Below are 26,550 nucleotides of genomic sequence, written 5' to 3'. Positions count from 1 at the left end.
TTTTTTTTTTTTTTTGGTCTCTGCTATTAAAAACAGGTAATTTCACTTCATATCCATTGCTGCATGGAAATCAGTTGGGTCGAACAGAACTAAGTTAGATGAAATGGATTTTCGCAGATTCTGGAGCTAGGATGTCGCTATGGAAGATGAAACTTTCTGAGCATTACTGACTTTCCAATGCTAGAAATAATCATGGTTTAACTTCTTAGTTCTTAGGTTTGCTCTGTCCTTCTACTGTGATGCCTAGCCCTATTTTGGTTTCTAGTTTTCTCAAAAATAGACTTTCTATCTTCTAATCTTACCTTTGACTGGCCATCACCTAAATCTTAAGATAAAAGATGGAATAAGGACAGTTTACAAACCTACAACTCCTTCAGAGATTACTCTCATGCTTGCTACCATTTTGTGCCTGTCTGCAAGTTTGGCCCTCTTGTTTATTGGGAAAAGAATAGAGGTATATTTGTTTCTTAAGGCTACTGTAAAAAAAAAGTACCAATACCTGGGTGACTTAAAACACCAGTTCAGGATACTATAAACCTGAAGGCTTTGAGGGAGGATCCCTCCTTGGCTCTTCCTAATTTCTGGTGGTTGATGGCAGTTCTTGGCTTTTGGTAGCATAACTGCAACCTTTGCCTCTATCTTCACATGACCATCTTTCTTCTATGAGCCTGTGTCCAAATTTCTCTCTTCTTCTAAGAGTATCAGTCATTGGATTGAAGGTTCATCTTAATGTGTTATGACCTCAGCTTAATTGATTATATTTGTAAACACCTAATTCTAAATAAGATCATATTCACAGATTCTGGGGGACATGATTTTTTTTTTAGGTGGGGGACAATATTCCACCTAACAAAATGTGTCTATAGCTTTTGACATTTTCCTCCTCTCTTTAAGTCACTGTGCTCTGTCTTCTCTCTTTTTTCTCAGGGGAACTTCACATTCCCTGGCCTTATATTACCTGGTTTTATTCTCTAATTTCATCTGGCAATTGCTCCAGCTTGTGATGCTGGCCTCACAGAGTATGTGTTGACCTACAAAATTCCCTAGAAAAGTTTGTTCTGCAAATTTTTAAGGCCAGCTCCTTATGAATTCCAGGGACTTCAAACTTGACCTTGTTTTCAGAGAGGTCTACTATCTGGTTTTAGTGGCATAGTACCAAAGGCATGTGACTGCTAACCAGAAGGCTGGTGGTGCAAACCCACCAGCCACTCCTCAGAAGGAAAACTGGGCATTCTACTTCCATAGAGATGTTGTTGTTGTTGTTGTTATGTGCCAGCAGTCAAGTGCCTTAGACACTATGCTACCAGAGCTCCTTCCATAGAGATACTGCCTTGGAAACCCAAGGAGGTGTCACTATGAGTTGAGACCCGCTCGACAGCAGTTAGTTTGGTGTGGTCTGGTCTTAATAAGACAGATACTGATCCTTTGCCTTTCTTTTATCTCCCAAGGGATTGGCTTACACCTTTAGATGTTTGGAGAGTTAAATGGTAAAATCTACTTGTGATTCTGATCACTTGCCACAATTACCTTTGGACAACTCTGACTGTCTCTAGGAATTCATATTCCTCTCCACCTACACCTCCATTGACCTGACATTTTCTGTTTAAAATCCCTTTAATTACAATTTTGTAGTACAGTGAATTACTTGGTACAGCTTTTCTAGCCATGATCTTTGTGACTCCCACAAGATTACTGGGTGGGACCATGCAAACAAGGTATATGGAATGCTAATGTGAGGATTAGTTAGTTTTGCTATGCTGCTGGGCTTAAAATGAGTGCCTAAGGCATTTGATTGCTAACTAGAAGGCTGGTGGTTCAAACCCACCAGCCACTTCTCAGAAGGAAGATTGGACAATCTACTTCCATAATGATAATGCAACTCAACGCACTGATATCCAGTCAGATCTGACTTGTACCAACCCCTCCTTGGGTTTCCTAGGTGATACCTCTACGGAAGTAGATTGCACAACCTTCTTTCTGAGTCTGTAGTGATGTTGTTGTTTGCCGTCGAGTCGGCCCCGACTCATAGCTACCCCTCCTTGGGTTTCCGAGACAGTATCACTACGGAAGTAGGATTGCTCAACCTTCCTTCCGAGGAGTGGCTGGTGGGTTTGAACTGCCAGCCTTCTGGTGAGCAGTCAAGTGCCTTAGGCACTATGCTACCATACTGCCTCAGAAACCCAAGAGGGGTTGCTATGAGTCAGATCCAACTCCCCAGCAGTGAGTTTGGTTTGGTTTTGGTAGAGGCAGAAGAGGAGCTCTAGTGGCATAGTGCCTAAGGCATGGACTACTAACCAGAAGGCTGGCAGTTCAAACCCATCAGCCACTCCTTGGAAGGAAGGTTAGGTAATCTACTTCTGTAGTGATAACACATTGGAAACCCAAGGAGGGGTCGCTATGAGTGGATCCCACTCAAGAGCAGTGAGTTTGGTTTTGGTTTAGAGGCAAAAGAGGGGATCTAACTGCCATCAACAGAGAAGAGCTAGAGTTGGAGGGGAGTGTGTCCTTGAACTCGAGATCCCTACACTGGACCTCCTTGGCTGAGACGAAGGACTGAGATGACTTGCCTGTGAAGTGGGGTGCACATAGGTGCATCTATTGGTAGAACTAAAAGCTTTATAACACTTGGCCCAGCAGGACAAAGCCCAGGCTGAGAGGCCAAGGGCCAGATAGGCATACCTGAGGGCATAGCAGAGCGGAGATTGTCCTGATTGAAGAATTTTACCCTAAGAGTGTTCCTGAACCTAAGTTGTAGCCTATTACTTCCCTAATGAACCCCATAATTATGAGTAGTGTCTGTAAGTTCTGTGTTGCCATTGCAACAAATTATCAAACTCAGCAGAGAAGTAGATAGAGAGTGCTGTTGTAGGGACTATTGGTGTCAGAATTGGTAAAAAGGCTGAAGGGTTGGCAGCACGTTTGGTCTTATAGGAATAAGCCTTGCACCGTTGATGGTGACTTCATTTCCCCCTCATGAAGTTAAAGGAGATCAGAGGAGGATGCTGTCTCCGTGCCTTTTTTTTTTGCAAATAATGTGTATTTCATAGATATGTTGAAAGTGAGACTTGGGCAACAAATGTCTACTCCAGGAAAGAATCTCACTTTGTCTACATTTATATCTCCCCTAGATTCTGAGATCTTAGTTACCAGTTCAAGGAGCCCTGGTGGTGTAGAGCCTAAGGCATCTGACTGCTAACCAGAAGGTTGGTGGTTCAAACCCACCAGCCACTCTGAGGAAGGAAGATGAAGCAATCTGCTTCCGTAAAGATTTATAGCCTTAGAAACCCAACGGAGGTCTCTGTGAATCAGAATTGACTCAATGGCAGTGGATTTGATTTGTTTTTTTTACTAACCAGTTCATGTCGTACCTGCCCAACAACTGAATCCACATCAGTGACTGATGCCCCTCCCTCCACATGCTGCTTTTTTATATGACTGAGTGATATTAGCCTTACCTGTGAGATGCATTTCAAGGTATTAAGAACGAAAATAACTTTTATTTTTAAATTATACAAAACTATTACAATATAAATCATTTTATTGAAACATGTTTTCCATTAATATATGAGACAGTGTTTCACTGCTATTCATAAGGTTTTCACTGGCCAATTCTTTGAGAAGTGGATGGCCTCTTCTTCCAAGTCTGTCTTAGTCTGTAAGTGGAGGGTCAATGAAAAAGGGCAAGGCCATCAACAAGATGGTTTGACACAGTGGCTGCAATGATGGGCTCAGGTATGGCAAGCATCATGAGGCTGGCACAGGACTGGGCAGTGTCTCATTCTGTGGTACACGGGGTCACTATGAGTCAGAGATGACTCAACAGCACCTAAGAACAACTACAATGAAGCATGTGAGCATCATTGATTCTATAACTATACCTTGATTTTTTTTTTTTTTTTAATTTTATTTTATTTAGATTTGGGTGAAGATTTACAGAGCAAAATCACTCTCGATACAGCAGTTCACATATACTTTGTCTCATGTCATTGACCACAATTTACCACAATGCAACAGCTCCCCTCCAATTTCCTCCCCAAGGTACCACTTCCCAGTGTCCATCCCTCCATGCTCTCCTGCCCTCTGAGCTGTCTCCCTGTGCATAAGGTGCCCTTCCTTCTCCCATGATTGTTCTCTCAAGGGCATGTGTCCACTTGAGGTAAATGTTCAACTCACATACCTGTACTTTACTTGGCTGGAAACCACAGGTGTGGTCTCAATTCCAGACCTGAAGGGTAGCTAGGGGCCATAGTCTCAGTGGTTCCACCAGGCTCTATTGGACCAGCAAACCTGGTCCCAAACATTCCCCCCCCCCTTTTTTTTTTTTCCCCCCAAATGATTTTGAGTTTTGTTTCACATTGTTCTCCCTCTCTATCCAGGATCTCCTACATCCCTTCCAAGTGGATGACAGTGGTAGCCGGGCACCATCTAGTTCTTCTGGTCTCATACTTGTATAGGTTGCAGATCAGATGGTGTACCAGTTGTGGGGACTGATTGTTTCCATTAATTTTGGTTTTCTGCTTTCTTCTTTGCTCTTGACGAGGAGAGACCCATCGTTACATCTAGATGGCAGCTTGCTAGCTTTTAAGATCCCAGTCACTACTCACGAAAGTAGGAGGTGGAACAATGTTTTGTATAGTATGTTATGCCAATTGAGTTTGATGTCCCCTGTGACCATGGTCCCAGGCCCTCAGGATCAACTACTCAGTTGCTGTGGGTAACTGGCTGTGACCAAGCAGTGACCATAAGCTAGCCCCTTGTCAGTTGTACTATACTCCTGGGGATTCTGATCCTTCACATAAACTTATAGGACCATTGTCTGCCAACCCTATATATGATCCTGGATACACTCCCTCCTTCATAGACATACTTAATCGTTTAGCCTGTCCACCTATCTATCCATCCATATATCCATGTTTACCTTCACTGAGAACTCAGTACTGTATATGCAAAAGGGTTCATATTTGTTGTCTGTACCTCCCATGTACCTCTCTATGTCTTTCTCATCCTCATTGCTGTCATATTGGTCATTCACATTTGGTACGTTACCCTTCTCTTCACCCAAATCAATGTTTACCACTATCTATCTAACGGCAATCCCTCCCCTCCCCTCCCACCCCTGGTAACCAACAAAGAAATTTTCCTTCAATAGATAAACCTTTCCTTAATTTTTACAATAATGGACTAATACCATATTTGTCCTTCTGTGATTGACTTATTTCACTCAGCATAATGTCCTCCAAGTTCATCCACGTTATGCGGTGTTTTGCAGGTTCTACATTATTCTTTAGTGTTGCATAGTATTCCATTGTGTGTATGTACCATAGTTTGGTTTATACCTTGATTTTTAAAATTTATTTATAAATATTTATTTATATTTAAAGGTGTGTGTATTATTATTGTATTAAAGTTATGTTTATTCTATAACTATACCTTTGGCCTCTTTTTAATGTTGACCTCTGATTTCTCAGATGATTCCCTCAGAAATTAGAGGATAAGGGTGTCAACATGTCTTCTTTAGGTCAGTTCTCTATTCCTTTTCTTCCAGCCTTGGTGGATTTAAAGCTGAACCCCTCCTGATACTATCAGTTTATGGAACATAGTTTCAGCAAAATGCTAAGTATTAAGGGTTGGCTGTATTTGAGCAATTGTAGAGCAATACAAAATATACTTTTTAAGCCTTTTGCTTCTGTTTCTATTTAGCTGTTTAATTGCTGATTTGCTGTTTGTTAAAGTTGTTTTGTAAAGACATAACAAAGCAAAAAGAAACCCAAGTTGAAGATAGACAATACATAGGAGATTATTCTGAATTTTTTTTGTTCTGGGATTTTATAACTCATAGCTTGTTTTGGACAGAAAAAGTATTAGCAAAGTTCTTTTGTGAACACTAGAAAAATTATCTACAAAAGTAGGCAGGCTTAGAAACAGCTTTTAACTCTTCCTTGTTATGACTTCAGTAAATCAACATGCTTCCTGCTGATAAGGTAAGCACTTCCTTTCAGCTGATGACTGGGAGTTGGGAGGAAAATAAAATCAAATAGATTATCAGTCACCAGTCCTAAAAGTTTTGGAAAGATTAACTAATTCAAACTGAAAAACATATGATTATTTTCAGCACATTATTTTATTCCAGTTCAGCTGATGTTGAATGATATTAATTAATAATTTTTTTTTAGATTTGCCTCAAAGTAAATGAAAAGATTTTTCTTTATTATTCCGGGTTGCTGTGGTGATTTTTTCCCTCAGTAGATAGACAGAACAGTAATGGAGGCAGTATTCACATTGCTATTGCAGTGCCTGACAGCTAAAGTACTCAGCCAGGCATGGAAGAGAGAACACAGGGCCAGGGGTCAGAATATCTGGGTTCAGGCCCCAGATCTGCCGTTCACTATGTGGGCACAGGCAAGATCTGTAGTCTCTGGAACCTCGCATTGCTTATCTGGGCCTGGCGCTATCATTCTTGCCTACCTAAAAGAGTTAGGAATTTCAAATGAGATAATGTGCTTATTAAAAGCACTTTGAAAACTGTGAACTACCAAACAGGTATAATAAACTACCTTTATCGTGGCTTAGCAGACAACTCATTCTTAACTCTCCTCTAGCTATTCATGATGGCTCTTTAGCTAGTCTTTCTCTAAACTCATCCCATATCTGGATAAACTCTTGTTAAAATGTAATACACAGCATTTGTTGTTGTTGTTGTTATGTGCCGTTGAGTCGGACCCGACTCATAGCAACCCCTCCTTGGGTTTCCCAGGCAGTATCACTACGGAAGTAGATTGCCCCATCTTCCTTCCGAGGAGTGGCTGGTGGGTTTGAACCACCAGCCTTCTGATTAGCAGTCATTTCTTAGGCACTATGCTATCAGAGCTCCCACACAGCATTTATAAAGTGATTAGCCTATGTAAAAGAGTTAGCTGAATACCTTACTTTGATTATTTCATTTAATCTACACAATGACCCTATGAGGTAAGTATTAAATCATAAATGAAAAAAACTTGAGGTTTAGAGAGACTACACAGAGTATCTAAGAGTTAATAAGTAGCTAGTATTAGAATCTATTTTGCCTTGCCCACAACCCATTCTCTACCTTGTATGCTATACTGTTAAAAGTTTTACAACCATGCAAAATCAAGTGATTCTGAGATCATGGTCTCCTCCATGAAAGTCTTCTCTAATTGGGTACAAAAGCCACTATCTCTAATCAGATTGGACTCATAGCGACCTTCCTTGAGTTTCTGAGGCAGTATCACTACAGAAGTAGATTGCCCAATCTTCCTTCCAAGGAGTGGCTGATGGATTTGAACTGCCAGCCTTCTGATTAGCAGTTAAATGCCTTAGATACTATGCCACCAGAGCTCTCAGTATTAGAATCCATTTTGCCTCGCCCACAACCCATTCTCTACCCTGTATGCTATACTGTTAAAAGTTTTGCAACCACACAAAGTCAAGTGATTCTGAGATCATGTTTCCTCCATGAAAACCTTCTCTTACTAATTGGGTACAAAAGTCCACTATCTCTAATTCTAGTTTTCCTCAATATGGAATCCTCAAAACTCTTCATTCACCACTTCATTGTTGATGCCTTGGTTGGTGTGTTCATCTAATGTCGTTTACTTTATGAAGACCTCTAACATGCTTCTCTAGATCATTGCCATCTATTTTAGATTGTTGCTGATTTGGACTTCAATTCATGATAACCACACATGTTACAGAGTAGAACTGCTTTCATAGGGTTTTCTTGGCTATAATCTTTAAGGAAGCAGTTTTCAAGGCCTTGCCTTCTGTGGAGCTGCTAGGTGGGTTTCAACTGCCAACCCTTGGGTTAACAACCTATCGCAAACCACTTGTATCACTCAGACTCCTCTATTTGTTATTCATTCAGCAAGACAGCTAACATGATGATAAAGTTGTTGTTGTTGTTGTTATGTGCCTTCGAGTCCGCCCTGACTCATAGTGAACCCTCCTTGGGTTTCTGAGGTGGTATCACTACAGAAGTAGATTGCCCAACCTTCCTTCCGAGGAGTACAAGTGGCTGGTGGGTTTGAACTGCCAGCCTTCTGGTTAGCAGTCAAGTGCCTTAGGCACTACACTACCAGAGCCCCTATGATGATAAAGAAGATATGGTAATCTAAGTATCACCTTCTGCGTTATTTCCTGGCACCTATTGGTTGATAACTGGTTGGTCCCTGGGTGGTACAAACTGTTTGCACTAGACTGCTAACTTAAAGGCTGGTGGTTCAGACATGCACCATGGACCCATGGAAGAAAGACTTGATAATCTGCTTCCGTAAATATTACACCCAAGAACATAATATAGAGCAATTACTTTTTAACATATGAGGTCGCAGTCAGTTGGTTTGATTTTTTTGGTTGATATAGCTTCTTTCATGTCCATCTTTGTCAAAGTCATACTCAAAGTCACAGACATACTGATACTGACATGATGTTCTAAGTTATTGCATAGCCTTTGTCTCGGTAGTGCTGTGGCTAAAGCACTGGGCTGCTAACCAAAAGGTCAGTGGTTTGACACCATCCACTGTGTGGGAGAAAGATGAAGCAGTCTTTCATAAAGATGTACGGCCTTGGAAACCCTATGGGGCAGTTCTACTCTGTCCTATCGTGTCGCTATGGGTCAGAATCAGCTCAATGACAGTGGGTTTGGTTGGTATCTTATTTATATAGTGGGGCTGTAGCAGAAATACCACAAGAGGGTGGGTCTAATGAACAGAAATTTATTTTCTCATGGTTTAGGAGGCTAGAAGTCTGAATGTAGGGCACTGGCTCTGGGAGAAGTCTCTCTCTCTTTGTCTCTCTCTCTCTGCCTGGGAGGAAATCCTTGTTTTAGCTTCTCATTTTCTTGGAGATATCCATATGACATCCATCTTTTTCCCATTTGTGCTTGCTTCTCTGTGTATCTGCTCTGCTCTTTTCATATCTCAAAAATCATTAAGTTTAAAAACACCTATACTGATACTGCCACACTAACATAAGAAAGGAAACTATTCCCAAATGTGATTACAGATTAATAGAAAATTTCCAAATTTTGTTGCGACCATATTTTCCTTGTCACTGAAAGAGACTATAGAAAGAACAGATATCATCTTTTCATTTTAAAGGATATATATTTTGACACATTTTCTTTTGTCTAATACAAATTACAAATAAGGGTGACTGAAGAACAGTTGATGCCTTTGAATTATGGTGTAGGTGAAGAATACTGAAAGTGCCATGGACTACCAGAAGAACTAACAAACCTATCCTGCAATAAGTGTAGCCGGAATGCTCCTTGGAAACGAGAATGGCTAGGCTTCGTCTCATCTACTTTGGTCAGGTGGTCAGAAGGGACCATTCCCTAGAGAAGGATATCATGCTTGGTAAAGTAGAGATCAGTGGAAGAGGGGAAAGACCCTTAATAAAATAGATTGACACAATGGCTACAACAATGGGCTCAAGTATAGTGAGGATTGTGAGGATGGCTCATGACTAGGCGGTGTTTGCATCTGTTATACATAGGAATCACTGTGAATCAGAATTGACTCCAGGGCACCTTACAACAACACTAATACAAAGTTCTCAAAATCTAGGAAAAAAAACATGATACCGTGGAGACTGCAACATAAAATGCTGATTAAAATATCTCCTCTTCGAGTTAGAAATTAGTACCAAAAGAGAATTAGGCTATGTTTGTATTTCCAAAACTAAGAGATATGTAAATATCTTTTAGCAACTGAACATGAAGATTTGTTTTTTTCTTGTTGTAATTCACCATCAATTAAAATGTGCAAGTTATAATAGAATTCACTGATTGTTTTCTCAAAATAAAATTATTGAAATTAATGTTTGCAAACTGAAGGAAAAGCAAAAAGAATGTAATGATTCACATGAGGGCACAAGTATAGTAACACATTTTGTTTGAATAAATAAGTTTCCTCTTTTCAACAAACATTAAAATACACTTGGCTTGTACAGAACTGTTAACCTCTAAAACCCACTGTCATCAAGTTGATTCTGCCTCATAGCGACCCTGTAAGACAAAACAGAACTGCCCCATAGGGTTTCTAAGGCTGTAAATCTCTATGGAAGCAGACTGCCTCAACTTTCTCCATGGATTGGCTTGTGGATCCAAACTACTAACTTTCCAAGGAGTAGTTTAGCACTTAACCACTGCAGCACCAGGGATGTTATACTGTGGCATGTACTCAATAGATACTTACTGAATAAGAGAATGCATGTAGGGAATTGGTGATATGTTTATCTTTCACAATTTGGAAAAAAGATGGAATTAAATTTCTACCATAATTATACAAATTTATATTTTAGTACTTTGTAATTTTGACCATAAAACACCATTAAATGAATATATTCTATTTTTCACTCAATGTGAACTTTTAAATTAAATTTGTCACTTGTTAATATGTTAAATATCAGAGGTAGTGCCAATACAAACAAGGAAGAGGAAACCTCAAAATATTTTCAAGCTCTGTTTCTTTCTGTCTTTCTCACAATCACACACTTTTTTCCCAATAGGGAAAATTCAATAATTGTTGAATCAATATCAGTGCATTATTACCAACTAAAGTTCATAAAACTTTAGTGTTCATCTTGTATGTTGTGCAGTTCCGTGGATTTTGGCAAATGCATAATGTCCTATTACCACCAGTATAGTACATGGAGAATATTTTCATTGCCCTAAAAATTTCCCAGCCTCCACTCATTCCTCCCACTCTAACTGCTGGCACCACTGATCTTTTTACTATTTCTATAGTTTTGCCTTTTCCAAAATGTTGTGTAGTTGGAATCATGTGGTATGTAGTGTTTTGTGTGTGTGTGTGTGTGGGGGGGCTTTGTAGCTCATTAATTTTTGTTGCTGCATCATACTCCATTGTATGAATGTAGCAAAGCTTGTTTATTCATTCACCTAATGAAGGACACTTAGTGAAGAAACAATGAAAGAGAAGAATGGAATAGAAGATTTCAAAAGGCAGCTCGACAAGACAGAGTAAAGTATTATAATGAAATGTGCAAAGACCTGGAGTTAGAAAAACAAAAGAGAAGAATACATTCAGCATTTCTCAAGCTGAAAGAACTGAAGAAAAAAAATTCAAGCCTCAAGTTGCAGTACTGAAGGCTTCTATTGGCAAAATATTGAATGATACAGGAAGCATCAAAAGAAGATGGAAGGAATACACAGAGTTAGTAATACCAAAAAGAATTGGTCGATGATTAACTATTTCAGGAGGTAGCGTATGATCAAGAACCAACGGTATTGAAGGAAGAAGTCCAAGCTGCACTGAAGGAATTGGTGGGGGGGAAAAAAAAGGCTCCAGGAATTGACAGAATACCCACTGAGGTGTTTCAACAAATGGATGCAACAGTGGAGGTACTTATTCATTTATTCCAAGATATTGGAAGATAGTTGCCTGGGCAACCGACTGGAAGAGAACTATATTTGTGCCCATTGCTAAGCAAGATCATGAAACAGAATGTGCAAATGATGGGCAATGAAGTTTAACTTATCAATATTTTTTCTTTCATGGATCATGCTTTTGGTCAGGACTTATATTATTTACTCTTTTATTTCCTGCAGTCATTATTATAAAGCTAAGAATGTTTTAGCACTTAGAATTCTAGTTAATATGAAGAGGATTTAGAAATAATGTATCTCAAACATTTAGGTTTAGATGTAAGAAAACTGAAAACCCAAGGATATGGAGTTAACTTGTCCAACACTGCTAACATTATCCAGACTTCAAACTATGTAATTTTTCCTGAAATATAATGAAGAAAATATAAAAATTATAATGACATTCTTAAAAGAATTTACCAAAGGTTTGATGAAGTAAGAATAATAACTGAGGATAATTGTATCGAACTATGTAATACTTTTTGAGAAAGTTATAGCTATGTATTTTTCTCATTGTTTTATAACTATATATTTATAGCTTAGGGAGCTCTGGTAGCATAGTGCCTAAGGCACTTGACTGCTAACCAGAAGGCTGGCAGTTCAAACCCACCAGCCACTCCTTGGAAGGAAGGTTGGGCAATCTACTTCCATAGTGTTACTGCCTTGGAAACCCAAGGAAGGGTTGCTGTGAGTTGGGTCTGACTTGACAGCACATAACAAGAAAAACAACATTTATAGCTTTATTTGAATTTTATTTTTCTCCTAAATTAACTATGTATTTTGTATTACCTTATTATTAGTTGAATTTTAATTTTTTTTTTCATTGCTGATGCCTACATTCAACTGACTGATTCTTGTTCTTTTAACAGGTTGTGGTGGGGAACTGTTTGGGGACACAGGTTCCTTCAGCAGCCCAGGATATCCTGCCAGGTACCCACCAAACAAGGAGTGTATCTGGTACATTAATACAGTCCCTGGGAGTAGCATTCAGCTTACCATTCATGACTTTGATGTGGAATATCATGCAAGCTGCAACTTTGACTCCCTGGAGGTAAGAATTTAGACTGATTTTTAGTGTACTTTAAAATTTGGGGTAGAATTGGGAATCACTCTACAAAGATTTCCAGATACTTTCCAGTAGTCACCACTATTCTATTCATTGTATTAGATAAAAGCCTTTCATAGATAACATATTTGCAGACATATGGGGTTAATATCTTAATGGGTGGTGATCTCAGGAAGCAGGAGTGAGGGAACTAGATGAGTGAAAGAGTGAAGGAGGAAGAACCAATAAAGGGTGCCTCTGTGGTCATCTGGGGCTCAGTCCTGCTGGGACCCTCTGAGAGTCCACATGGACTGCTCCTCAGACTTGTCCCCCTGAAGGGACCTGTCACTGAAGCATTGATCCTCAAACTCCCATCCCCATTGGTTCAGGGTTGCCCCACTCTCCCTTAGAAAAAATATTTGGAGAGCAGGGTTTAGAGAGTAGGCAGTCACTTGAGGTAGAACACTGGCAGCAAGCATAGGGACTGCCCACCACAAGGGCAGCTGAGATCTGAGGTAGGTCGACCCATGCAGGGCACAAAAACATCTGCTGTGGATGGCTATTTTCTTAAAGGTTACATAGTATAAGGCATTTGAGGATAAGAACTTTCCAACACTACTGCAAAGGGTTTATCTCACATAATTAAGATGGCCTTTGAGAATCTGGGGCCCAAATGTTCATTATAATCAGTTTATTGCAGAAATGTAGTCATTAGGATGGTTAGTACAAATGGTTACACTCTCGCTGCTCACTGAAAGGTTGGCGATTTGAACCCATGCAGCTGCTCCATGGGAGAAAAACCTAGTGATCTGCTTCCCTAAAAGTTACAGCCAAGAAAACTCTACCAGGAAGTTCTGCTTCACCATGAGTCAGAACCAATATGATGGCACCTGACATCAACAGTCATTAGGGTATATATATATAAACTTTGAACTGTCTGCAAAACCTGATAGCTTCCAAGTGCACATAAAACTCCTTTTAGCTCAGCTATAGGGACTGTTCGTAGACCTACAAGATTGCTATGAGTTGGAATCAACTCAGTGGCAATGAGTTATAGGAACTGCTATAACATATGATGAGGAGCTCTGGTGGCGTAGTGGTTAAGGCATTCCGCTGCTAACGAAAAGGTAGGTTCTAACCCACCAGCCACTCAGTGGAAGAAAAATGGGGCAGTCTACTTCCATAAAGATCTACAGCCTCAGAAACCCAATGGGGGCCTCTGTGAGTCGGAATCTACTAGATAGCAGTGAGTTTGATTTTATGCTATAAAAATAGTATAGCATGACAAGCATTGTATATCTAGTAGAACTTAAACTCCACGATGATTGGGTGTTTTCTTCTCTTTCTATCTCTTCTTTCCCTACTCTTCTTCCTTCTTCCCTTCTTTTTCTCCCCTCCTCCTCCTTTTCCTTCCTATATTCCTAGTGCCAGAGTACCCAAAAAATAGTAAACATATATATTTATAAAATGAATGAAAGCAACCAAATCACTGATTGACACACACACACACACACACACACACATCTATGGTTATTTACAAAGGGACTTTTCTATCTATTTCCCCATTTGAATCTTAAACAATCCTGTGGAGATAAGAAGGGTTTTTGTCCCTTTTTATAGTTATCAAAACAGAGTCTCCGAAAGATTAATAGATTATTCCATGACCACATGGATAGTAAGTGAAAGAGCTAAGAACTGAACCCAGTCACTATTCAACACTCCATATAATCTACTACAAAACCATAGATAAGTGCAAAACCAAAAAAATAAAAAATAAAAAAACCAAACTCTTGCAGTTTAGTCAATCCCAACTCATAGAGACCCTTCCTGGGTTTCCCAGGCGATACCTCTACAGAAGTAGATTGCTCAGTTGAAATAAGTATCATGTATTTTATGGGAAATTTTAACACTTAACAACTTTATGGAATCACCAAATAAGTTATTTTCTTGGGGGGGGGGTGCTGCAATTTTCCCCTCATGGAATGCATGCAGTTACTAGGAACTACATTTATTAACTCAAGTCTTTCTAACAGAGACAATGCTTCAGTCAGTTATATCATACAGAGCCAATAACATCCTTGGGTCAAAACCTATCCTGTCTTCCCATAAGTACTTCTACCAAGTCATTTCAGAGGACAAGCAGTTTTTTTGTGTGTAAAGAGTAAAGAACAAGATGCCTCCCAAAATTCACACTCACAGTGTGAAGTAGGAATAACACTCACAAGTGGAATGTTCACAGGATCCCTCTTGCCAGCAAGGATATTTCTTAGTTGCATAAAGCCCCTAACACTTACAAAGGGCTGGCAGTAGATTTTCCACAGCAGTGTGCAATGTTCCAAACTCTTCATTTTCATATTCCAAAGTGCGTGTGATTGTTGCCCAGTTGGCAAAATGTAAATGGGTTCATTGTGCTTTGGGTTTTGTCACACCCATTACGTGAGAAGTCAAAGAGTGGGCTGGCTGTTCCCTGAAAGCATCCTCCATTACTGAGGGACAAAATCAGGCAGTCTAGGCAGCAGCATTCAAGGGAAGGTCCTGTACATGCACAGGAAAGGCTGAGGGGAGAGGCCACAGTCCACTCAGAGCTTTTGTTAGGACAAGCTGACATTACAGTGGCCTTCCATGTTCCAGCAAAAGCAGGGCCTGGGGGAATAGTTGAAGGCCCTCAATCAAATATTTAGAAAAGTTATTTTTTCAGCCTCACATGAAAAAATACTACTCTTTGTTTAGAAGTCTTGCTTCAACTACCTTTTTGTTTTTGTTTTTTGCTTTTTGTAATTTGAGTGAAAGTTTATAGAGCAAATTAGTTTTCCATTCAACAATCCATCCACATTTTGTTTTGTGACATTGATTGCAATCCCCATAATGTAAGAACACTCTTCCCACTTCCTCCCTGTGTTTACCATTTCTCTTCCTCCTCCTTTCCGATCCTTTCCTGGTTTCTGAACCTTATCCCTGAACAAATGCTGCCATTTTGATCTTGTATGGTTGGTTGTTCCAAGGAGTGTGAATCTCCTTGGTGTTATTGTTTACCTTATAAGACTTTCTGTTGTTTGGCTAAAAGTTGAGCCATGAGAATGAGTTTAGTTCTAGGCTGGAAGGGTGACTAAGGGCCACAGTTTCAGGGGTTCCACCAGTCTCTATCCGACCAGTAAGCCTGGTCTTTTCATTACCTCAAGGTGTTTGCTTATAGCTAAGAAGCTCTGATGGTGTAGTGCCTAAGGTATTTGACTGGCAACCAGAAGGCTGGTGGTTCAAACCCACCAGCCAGTCCTTGGAAGGAAGACTGGGCAATCTACTTCGATAGAAATACCTCCTCAGAAACCCAAGGAAGGATCGCTGTAAGTCAGATTCAACTCAATGGCAGTGAGGTTTTTTTTTTTTTTTCTGGTGAATAACCTTTCATAACTTTGCCCCCTGACTGCTTTACTATACACATGGATATATTTACAGCACATACAAATATGTATGTAGAAATATCCTCTGCCAGACCTATATATGGTTATGAATGTTATCACCTACCTTTATCTGTTTACCTTGCCTGTCTCCCTATGTATCCACTAGCAGATTATTGTTTGTTATTACTGATATTGCAGGATTGGTTTCAACTACTTTGACTCTGCAAATATTCAACTCAGTTAGAAATTATTGTGATACATTTAGACTGATAATGAGAAAATGACTTTTTCTCCCCACCATTCAGACATTAGATAACATGTTAGGAGCAGACTGAATTTTATCAGCCTTGGTGGATGTGTGTTCAGAAACATTGCTGACTTTCTTGACTCATGTTCTCAGCCTGCATATTTTTTCTTTCATAATCTGTTGAGCACAGCTGAGTAATGCCTTATGGTCACCAGGCTTTCAGCTTTACCTGGGTTTCACCAAGTTTAACCGGGAGTCCCCCCCCCCCCCCCCCCCGCTTAAAAATCAGTGTCCAGAAACTGGCCAGTTGCATAAAGCAACAGCGCTTGGTTACTCATAACCCTGGAATGCTGACTTGATTGTAGCAATAAATGGAGCTAACAGAGCAGAAAGAAATGTTCAAAACAGATTAAAACCATAGGCTTTGAAATGTTCTCTACCTCGGCCATTCGCTAAAATCACATTTTTAAAAAAATCTCTGATCATCGGACCAAATCTTTTTCTCCTATTTTAGTCATCTGCTGTAATCGCATGAGCCACACCCTGAAATTCTTTCCATCTTTTTCCTCTTTTTAAGAGTCATGTGCTAACTGTTGGTTTTATTTGTGGAAGCCAAAAGTACCATTCTATTGTTTTTGTCATGGAAACATTCTGCCTGGTTTTGCTTCAGTCTTTGTAAAAGCTCTATAGAGAACAGCCTGAACAGGCAGAAAGCAGAAAAGGAAATCCAGTCCTTCATGCAATAAACCAAGATAATTGCTTAGTTTGGGCACTTAGCTCCGTCTGGCCTCTCTGCTGTGGCCATTTGTGAGTGCAGCCGGGTAAGAAAGGAAGCAAAGAATGTCAAAAGTGGCAGCATTTATTCTTCAGGAAGTTTCTAGGCCCAGCCAACTCATACCCATTATGTCTATAATCTCAAGGGGGCCCACGAGCAGGGAAAACAAAGAATATTTTGCCGACCTGTGAGTTTTCATTGTTAGCACCAAACCCTCGTGTGTAATGTTCTCTTCAAATATGTCCTGTTTATTGGGCTTAGTTGATTAGAAGCACATGCTGTCAGTTTAAGGCATGCTGCTGCTCCCTGGGCCAGGGGGTAGGGCATTCTTGAAAATGTGAAAGAACACTAAAGAAGAAACGAGGAAGGCTCCTAGCAGTCTTGCTTTCTCTATTAGCATATGTGTACGTGTGGAGGGCCACACAGGGCTCTTCCTAAAGTCCTGCTTTTGATGAGACTTAGAAGGCCACACAAACATCAGCTCCTCCTAATGAAAATAAGCCCGGAACAGTCAGCAGGCTTCATTCCTTTGCAATTACAGTCCTTGTGCTCAGCCCTCTGTGGAACAGCAGTTTCATTCATTTTGGCCTTTTCTTCATGGCTGGGGGGAATTAATCAGACAAAGAAATCATTATAGATTCAAATCACATACTCCTCCCCACAAGTAGGCTTCTTGTTCTCACTGGCTATCCCCCAGAGAACACTTGAGTGATTCCCTTATCAGTCAGCAAGCCAGGGGGTGGGCAAGGACCTGGGGTGCCTGAGGAATGGGGAGAGAATGACCTAGAGGTGGGAGAGGGGCACAGATAGGAGAGGTGGGAGGGCACTGGGTGCTGTACACAGATCTCACTGACAGCTGCTTCTCCTGGTTCTGGCCTGTTGTGTGCAAGGGGGGGCAGGTTATGGGGTATACAAACAGCAATATACCTGGAAACTGTCATCTGACATAAGACTGTCTTTTATAAATTCAAGTTTGAAGAGACCTCTTCTGTTAATTTCTAGCCCCAACTCTCACCACACTCATTTTTTCTGTCTCTGTCTCTTTCTCTGACACACATACACATACACTATGAGCAGGGCCCAGAGAAGACTGAGAAACCTGTGTGTAAGGTGTTCTAAGGCCTAGGCTGGGCTGAGCTTTCCTGCAGGATGCATGGATGAATGAGAACAAGGGGGCACTTACTAGAAGGAATGTGCCACTGGGACTGTGGTTCATAAATCCAGAGAGTTGCAAATTTGGAGAAGCCTAGGAGGCTTGAAAGGAGCTTTGGTGGTAGAGTGGTTAAAGCATTTGGCTGCTAACACAAAAGGTCAGTGGTTTGAACCTGACAGCTGCTCTACAGGAAAAAGATGAGGCAGTCTGTTTCCATAAAGATTTACAGCCTTTGAAACCCTATGAGGCAGTTCTACTCAGTCCTAAAAGGTCATTATGAGTTAGAATCAACTCGATGGCAGTCAGAATGAATGAAGAGATCTGTAGCCAAATGAGATGGATCTAGAGGGAGCCACTCAGAAGATGGGGAATAGTTTGGAGCAATTCCTGAGCACAAATTTGATGATATTAGTCAGGTTCCTGGAAATGAACATGCTGAGAGTTATTTGTAGGATTCCTTCCTTGGTGATACTCCGGAACACAATTATAGTTGTATTTCCATTACCTCTGAAGAAACAAAAACATCATATAATATTTAATGCCCAATTTTATAAAACATTCAGGCTGCACATTAGGTGGAAAATCCTAACAAGGTAACTGGAAGATCAACAGCCTTCAGGGAACTCAACATTCATAAACAGAGTGTCTTTACACTAACATTATTTAGCATAGTGCCTAAGGCACTTGACTGCTAACCAGAAGGCTGGTGGTTCAAACCCACCAGCCACTCCTCGGAAGGAAGGTTGGGCAATCTACTTCTGTAGTGATACTGCCTTGGCAACCCAAGGAGGGGTCGCTATGAGTCGGGTCCGACTCAACAGCACGTAACAACATTAAACAAAACCAAATCTGTTACTGTCAAGTCAATTCCAATTCATAGCAACATTGTAGGACAGAATAGAACTGCCTCATAGGGTTTCCAAAGCTGTAATCTTTATGGATGCAGACTGCCATATCTTTCTCCCACAGAGTGATGGTGGGTTTGAACTGCTTATCTTTCAGTTAGCAGCTGAGTGTTTAACTACTGCACTACCAGGGCTTCTTCATATATGCTATAGGATTTAGAAAATTAGATTTGATATTGTATTATCTGTACAATTTCTGTCAAAGAGAGCAGGAATCCTTTGAAGATAGAAAAATGAGGAAGAAGGAAGATAAAAGAGGATTTTGGAATAATTTACTTAGTTCAGCTCTACAATTCTGAATGATGAAAGAAGCAAGAATTTCATGGGTGGTTTAATGCTATCTTCCTAAGTCAAAGGACCAAAACAAACCAAATCAATTGCCATTGAGTCACTTCCAACTCACGTTGTTGTTGTTGTTGTTGTTGTTGTTATTTGCCATTGAGTTGGACCCGACTCATAGCGACCCCTCCTTGGGTTTCAAAGGGGGTATCACAACGGAAGTAGATTGCCCAACCTTCCTTTCAAGGAGTGGCTGATGGCTTTGAACCGCCAGGCTTCTGGTTAGCAGTCAAGTGCCTTAAGCACTGTGCTCTAACTCATAGTGACCCTATAGAACAGGGTAGAACTTCCCCATAGGGTTTCCAAGGCTGTGGATAATAACAAATCATGGATAACATTGAGAAGAATGGGAATTGCAGAACAGTTAATTGTACTCATGAAGAATCTGCATGTAGACCAGGAGACTGTTGTTGGAACAGAACAAGGGGATACTGCATGGTTTAAAATCAGGAAGGGCATGCATCAAGGTTGTATCCTTTGACCATACTTACTCAATCTGTATGCTGAGCAAATAATCTGAGAAGCTGGACTATATGAAGAAGAATGTGGCATCACCATTGCGGGGAGGCTCATTAACAACCTGAGATACACAGATGACACAACTTTGGAAAGTGAGGATGACTTGGAGTACTTACTGATGAAGATTAAAGACTGCAGTCTGCAGTATAGATTACACCTCAATATAAAGAAAACAAAAATCCTCACAACCGGATCAAAAAGCAGCATCACGATGAATGGAGAAAAGATTGAAGCTGTCAAAGAGTTCATAATTGCTTGGTTCTACAGTCAACACCAATGGAAGCAGCAGTCAAGACATCAGACGATGTATTGCATCAGGCAAATCTGTTGCAAAGGACCTCTTTCAAGTGCTGAAGAACAAAGTTGTTTCCTTGAAGACTAAGATGTGCCTGACCCAAGCCATGATATTTTCGGTTACCTCATATGCATGTGAGAGCTGGATGATGAATTAGGAAGACTGAAGAAGAGTTGGTACTTCTGAGTTGTGGTGTTGGTGAAGAATGCTGAAAGTACCATGGACTGCCAAAAGAACTAACAAATCTGTCCTGGACGAAGTGCAGCCAGAATGCTCCTTGGAAGAGAGAATGGCTAGACTTCCTCTCACCTACTTTGATCATGTTGTCAGAAGGGACCATTCTCTGGAGAAGGATGTCATGCTTGGTAAAGTGGAAGGTCAGCAAAAGAGGGGAAGACCCTCAACAAGATGGATTGACATGGTAGCTGCAACGATGGGCTTGGGTATAGTAGGGATTGTGAGGCTGGCACAGTACTGGGCAGTGTTTCGTTTTGCTGTACATAGGATCACTATTAGTTGGAGATGACTTGACAGCACCTAACAACAACAACAGTCTTTATGGAAATAGACTGTCACATCTTTCTTCCACACCATCCATTGGTTTGCAGCGGTGCTAGTAACCACTCTACCATGGAGGCTCCTTTCAAATCAGAGAAGTGCCCTTAAAAATCCAGAGCAAGTTAATAGTTCATCCCCACCCCCCACCCTCTGCCAAGTGAAGCTGAGATTATAGTCTCTAATCATAACAGAATCCAAGAGCTGGTGGTAAAAAGGATCCAGGAGAAAGGGTTGTATTTGCTTAAATATATAATTATGTATATATATTCATTCAAGCCCTTTTTTTGTATACTCCGTCTTAGATCTATGGAGGTCCTGATTTCCACTCTCCCAGAATAGCCCAGCTGTGTGCCCAAAGATCATCTGAAAATCCCATGCAGGTATCCAGCACTGGAAATGAGCTAGCAATCCGATTTAAAACTGACAGCTCCATAAATGGAAGAGGCTTTAATATCTCATGGCAAGTGGTCCCTGGAGGTGAGTGAACCAAGGTAGTATCTCAAAGTGCTTAAGCTGAGCCCTTGTGAAAATTCATCAAATGACTAGAGAAAGGAATGATGAAGGCAGCATCTTTGACAACTTAGTGACTTCCCAAATGGTGAATACTACTTTGGCATATGTTGTTGTTGTTGGCATATAATGTTCTCTTAAAATATTGTGATAGAGTTTAACTTCCCAAGAGTCTGTACATATGGGAAAACTAGAGCATGTAAATCCATGCTGAGAGCAGAAGCTGGGTGATTGGCTTGACTTACTTATTCTCCAAGGAAGTTGTGCCTGTTCACCAAGGTAGTAAACTACCCTATGCCATAACATAGATGCTTGGATTCTTGGCAAATGCCAAAAAGAAGAACAATGGATTTGTGAATTCCAAGGAATTACTGTGTGTTATATAGTGACTTTCTGCCCAAGATCTTAGACTGTATTAATTCATTGGCTTAGATTTTTATATGAACAAACTAAGGCACAAAATATTTTAGCAGATAATTGACTCTACAGCTATTAAAAATAGCCGTATTTATTGAATGCTTACTAAAAGCATTCAAGGAAGGTTGGGCAATCGCCTCAGAAACCCAAGGAGGGGTTACTATGAGTCAAATCAACTTGATGGCAGTGAGTTTTTTTTTTTCTTTTTAACTATAAGCTAGGCATTTTTCTAACAGTTTTATATAGGTTATTTCATTTAATCCTGTGTCAGAAGGATATCCTCATTTTACTAATGAAATTTCAATTTAGAGAAGTTAGTGAAAGTCATACAATTAGGCAGAGAAGTGACTCAAGGACATCTGATGGCACCACTGCTTCTGCTATAAGATAATATAGGAAGTATATCAGACCTCTCACAAATTAGAAATGCATGAGCGTAGTCAGAATAAAATATATATAGTGTTTAGATTACTCCCAAGTCATTTTTAATTATTGGTAAATAATACTGAATCTTTCCATTATTGTTTGATATCTATCTGTCTGCATTGCACACACAGACAGACTGTGCCTTAGACATCTAAGTAGCAATAAAACTTCTAGGAATGAAGACTTCATCCAGTGGCATCAACCATTCCATGGGTACTAAACATCCACCATTGATTCATTTATCCCAACAGAATAAAGAAAGATGCAATGGACAATACTGAGAAAAATACTTCAAACACACTGCGACACTGTGTTGACAAAGACAAAGTCATTATCATTAATTGTAGACAGTAATTAGTAAACAGATTACTTATTGATGAAACGATCCTACCTCCCTACATATGGTTCACTTTGTAGGAGAGGAACCTGTTTATGACTGAAAGAGTGAACCTCAGCTTAATCTTTTCCCCACATTACACAAGTCCATATATGTGCAACCTAACAGGTGTGCCATGGTCCAGGTTAAATGCTGTGTTCAAGTCACCACTGCCTCTCACTCCTACCATGCTACCTGGGGCCTACACTGCCTGGGGTTCCTGCACTGCCCACCATGCTCAACTTTGCTTCTTGGCCTCACTAGGCCAGGTGTCACCAGCTCTCCCTTGCTAGAGAAAGATACCTGCACAGGATTTTCCAAGCTTATGTAGCGCAGCTTATCTGGGAGTGCCCAGCTTCTCATCAGCCAAGCATTCTTTTCTCTCCTAGGTATTATAGCCTTTGACACATATTATACCTCTTTTATCTGGGTCTAGGAGCTCTGGTAGCATAGTGGCTAAGACTCTTGCCTGCTAACCAGACAGCTGGCAGTTCAAACCCACCAGCCACTCCTCGGAAGGAAGGTTGGGCAATCCTACTTCCGTAGTGATACTGCCTTGGAAACTCAAGGAGGGGTCTCTGTGAGTCGGGCCTGACTCGACGGCACATAACAACAACAACAGCAACATATCTGGGTTTAGAAGATTCTCAGTGCAGGGTTTCTGGGTCTAGAGGACACTCTCTGCTTCAGGATCTTGATGGTCATGAGGTTCCCAGAAACCTCTGTAAGGCTGGCCTTTTCTGTAGGCAATCTCAAGGCATGACTTTTCCAGAATGACCACAACCAATTAATCCCTTAGGTGGACTGCAAGCTACTGCATCACACTGAGTGTATTACAAGCTGTTTATGTGGCTAGTAAGTAGATCAATTACTTGCAAGGTTGTAGTCTGACCAGTCATTCTGGGAAAATTTTACAAATCCAGGGCCAGAAGTTCATATGTAAGAGAAACCCATTGTACCACAATACCATCATAAATCCAAGAAGTGATGGGTCACAGATGTGGACATTGTACTGATAGATACTTGATAACATCATAGGAGTAAAAAACCTAAGTAACTGTACTTGGTCCAGAATATTTTTTTCTTTAAATTTAGTTTAATTTGTTGTTGTTGAGAATAAACACAGCAAAACATACACCGATTCCACAGTTTCAGTGTACATTTTAGTGACATTCATTATATTCTTTGATCTGTGCAGCCACTCTCACTCTCCTTTTTCGGAGCTGTTCCTCCCTCAATTAACATTGACTCGGTGCCCCCTAAGGTTCCTGTCTGATCTTTCAAGTTGCTGTTGTCAATTTGATCCCATATAGATAGTTCTTAAAAGAGCGTAATGTCATTGCATGTCTTGTTTTTACTGTTGCTGTTGTTATGTGCCATTGAGTCGGACCCGACTCATAGCGACCCCTCCCTGGGTTTCCAAGGCAGTATCACTACGGAAGTAGATTGCCCAACCTTCCTTCTGAGGAATGGCTGGTACGGAAGCTAAAAGGAATGAAGAAATTGTCAAACAGTACCATTAATATCACATGCAAGTAAAATTTTGCTGAAGATAATTAAAAAATGGTTGCAGTAGTACATTGGGGAACTGCCAGAAACTCAAACTGGATTCAAAAGAGGATGTGGAATGTGGGATGTTATTGCTGATGTCAGAAAGCAGAGAATACCAGAAAGATGTTTATTTGTGTTTTATCACCTATGCAAAGGTATTCAACTGTGTGGATCATAACAAATTCTGGATAACATTGCAAAGAATGGGCGTTCCAGAGCACTGAATTGTGCTCATGCAGAAACTGAACTTAGACTAAGAGGCAGTTCTATTCTTCAAATAGAACAAGAAGATATTGTATGGTTTAAAATCAGGAAACTTATGTGTCAGGGTTATATCCTTTCACCATACTTATTCAGTCTGTATGCTGGGCACGTATTTTTAGAACCTGGACTACATGAAGTTTGCAGCATCATGATTGGACAAAGACTCATTACAACCTGTCATATGCAGATGACACAACCTTACTTGCTGAAAGTGAAGAGGACTTGAAACACTTACTGATGAAAATCAAAAACAATAGCCTTCAATATAGATTACAATTCAACATAAAGAAAACTGAAATCCTTACAAGTGAACCAGTAAGCGATATCATGATAAACGGAGAAGAGATTGACGTTTTCAAGGATTTTCTTTTATTTGGATCCCATGGAAGCAGCAGTTAAATCAAATACTGTGTTGGGCTAATCTGCTGCAAAACATCTCCTTAAAGTGTTAAAAACCAAAGATACTACTTTGAGCACTAGGGTGTGCCTGACCCAAGCCATTGTCTTTTTAATTGCCTCATATGCATGTGAAAGCTGGACAATGAATAAAAGAAGTCCGAAGAAGAATTGATGCCTTTGAATTATGGTACTGGTGAAGAATACTAAATATACCATGGACTGCTAGAAGAATAGGGAGCTCTAGTAATGTAGTTCCTAAGGCATTTGACTGCTAACCAGAAGACTGGTGGTTCAAACCCAACAGCCACTCCTCAGAAGGAAGGTTGGGGAAGGTTGGAAAAGTTGGGCAATCAACGTCTGTAGTGATACTGCCTTGGAAACCCAAGGAGGAGTCTCTATGAGTCGGATCTGAGTCGATGGTGGTGTGTTGCATTGTGTTGTTGCCAGAAGAATGAACAAATCTGTCTTGGAAGAAGTACAGCCCGAATTCTCCTTAGTAGCAAGAATGATGAGACTTCATCTCACATACTTTGAACATGTTATTAGGAGGGACTAGTCTCTAGAGAAGGACATCATGCTTGGTAAAGTTTAGGATCAGCAAAACAGAGGAAGACAGACCTTTACCGAAATGAATTGACACAGTGGCTGCAACAATGGTCCCAAACATAGCAACGGTAGTTAGGATGGTGTAGGCGGTAGTGAGGATGGTGTAGGTGGTAGTGAAGATGGTGTAGGCCCAGGCAGTGTTTCGTTTTATTGTACATAAGTTTGCTATGAGTCAGAACTGACACAATGGCACCTAACAATAATAACATTGTTTGGTTTTAAGAAGACTTCAGGGAATATTTTTGGTTTAAAGTTTAAAGATTATCTTAGGGCAATAGTTTCAGGGGTTCATCTACCCTCTGTGATGCCAGAAAGTCTAAAATCCATGAGAATTTGAAATTCTATTCTGCATTTTCTCCCTTTTGATCAGGATACTTCTATGGAATCTTTGATTAAAAAGTTCAGCAATGGTAGCTTCAGAATATTAAATTTTTAAAGGGCATATATTAAATTATTTGCAAAAGCATAGACTTCTGGAGTATCAAAATTCTTGGAAGGAGATGTGTTATTCTTATTGTATGCTATGTTTTTAGGGAACCATGAAGAGTTATTTCATGACTTTATGAAAATGTAATTTCATTTGCACTGTTATTAATTTTATGACATTTAGCGTCAATATTTAAAGTGTTTGAAGTATTTTCTTTAGTATTACCCAAGTCCTTTTTCATTCTGTTGAGATAAATGAATCAATAGTGGGCATTCAGTTCTTTAAAATCTTTGGTATGGACTAAATAAAACTGGTGAGTAAGCAAATAATATATTGGTATATAGTGATAGATAATGGTGAAGAGTTTCATATGTCAGAGGTCTCTCTCATTATTTAATGGTTTTCATTCACAGGTTGTGGTGGGATTTTCAGGGCTCCCAGTGGAGAGATTCATTCTCCAAATTATCCCAGCCCTTACAGGAGTAACACTGAGTGTTCCTGGGTCATTGAAGTTGAAAGAAATCACCGTGTTCTGTTGAACATCACAGACTATGACCTTGAACCTCAGGACTCTTGTATTATGGTAAGTGACAAAAATTTCAAGCATTGTCTCCAGTCATACTTGTATCAAAACACTGCCATATGGATCTCATTTAGTAGATATGCTAACTCTGGATTTTTTCAATGTCAAGTCATAGAAAACCCAACTATTAGTGACTTAAACCATAACAACATTTATTTTTTACCTACCAATGAATGAAGAGGTAGATAATCTTAGAGTTTGTTTAAAAACTCAGTTTCTGCTCTGCTATTCATAGTGTGTTGGATCTTCATTTTGTGTTTGTTATATCATGGTCAAAAAATGTCTGTTGAAGTTTTAAACATCCTGTCAAAGTTCAAATCTAGTGAAAGGGAGAAGGAATTGTGTCAGCTGTT

At 40.1% G+C, this 26,550-nt stretch overlaps 1 protein-coding gene across 1 annotated transcript in view; it reads left to right on the top strand.

Annotated features, from left to right (window-relative positions):
• CUBN (cubilin) overlaps nt 1-26,550 on the top strand; it is a 413,126-nt gene that overhangs the window by 178,722 nt on the left and 207,854 nt on the right. Inside the window, exons 29-31 of the mRNA XM_007936404.2 lie at nt 12,274-12,455; nt 20,941-21,115; nt 26,028-26,197. Of these exons, the coding sequence (XP_007934595.1) occupies nt 12,274-12,455; nt 20,941-21,115; nt 26,028-26,197 (527 nt within the window). The remainder of the gene's footprint in view (nt 1-12,273; nt 12,456-20,940; nt 21,116-26,027; nt 26,198-26,550) is intronic.

This window comes from Orycteropus afer, unplaced genomic scaffold (genome assembly GCF_000298275.1).
Source record: "Orycteropus afer afer isolate SDZICR_OR568_19922 unplaced genomic scaffold, OryAfe1.0 scaffold00035, whole genome shotgun sequence".
NCBI lineage: Eukaryota > Metazoa > Chordata > Mammalia > Tubulidentata > Orycteropodidae > Orycteropus > Orycteropus afer.
The sequence above is the reverse complement of the archived record's forward strand: the minus strand, read 5'-3'. Positions and strand labels throughout refer to the sequence as shown.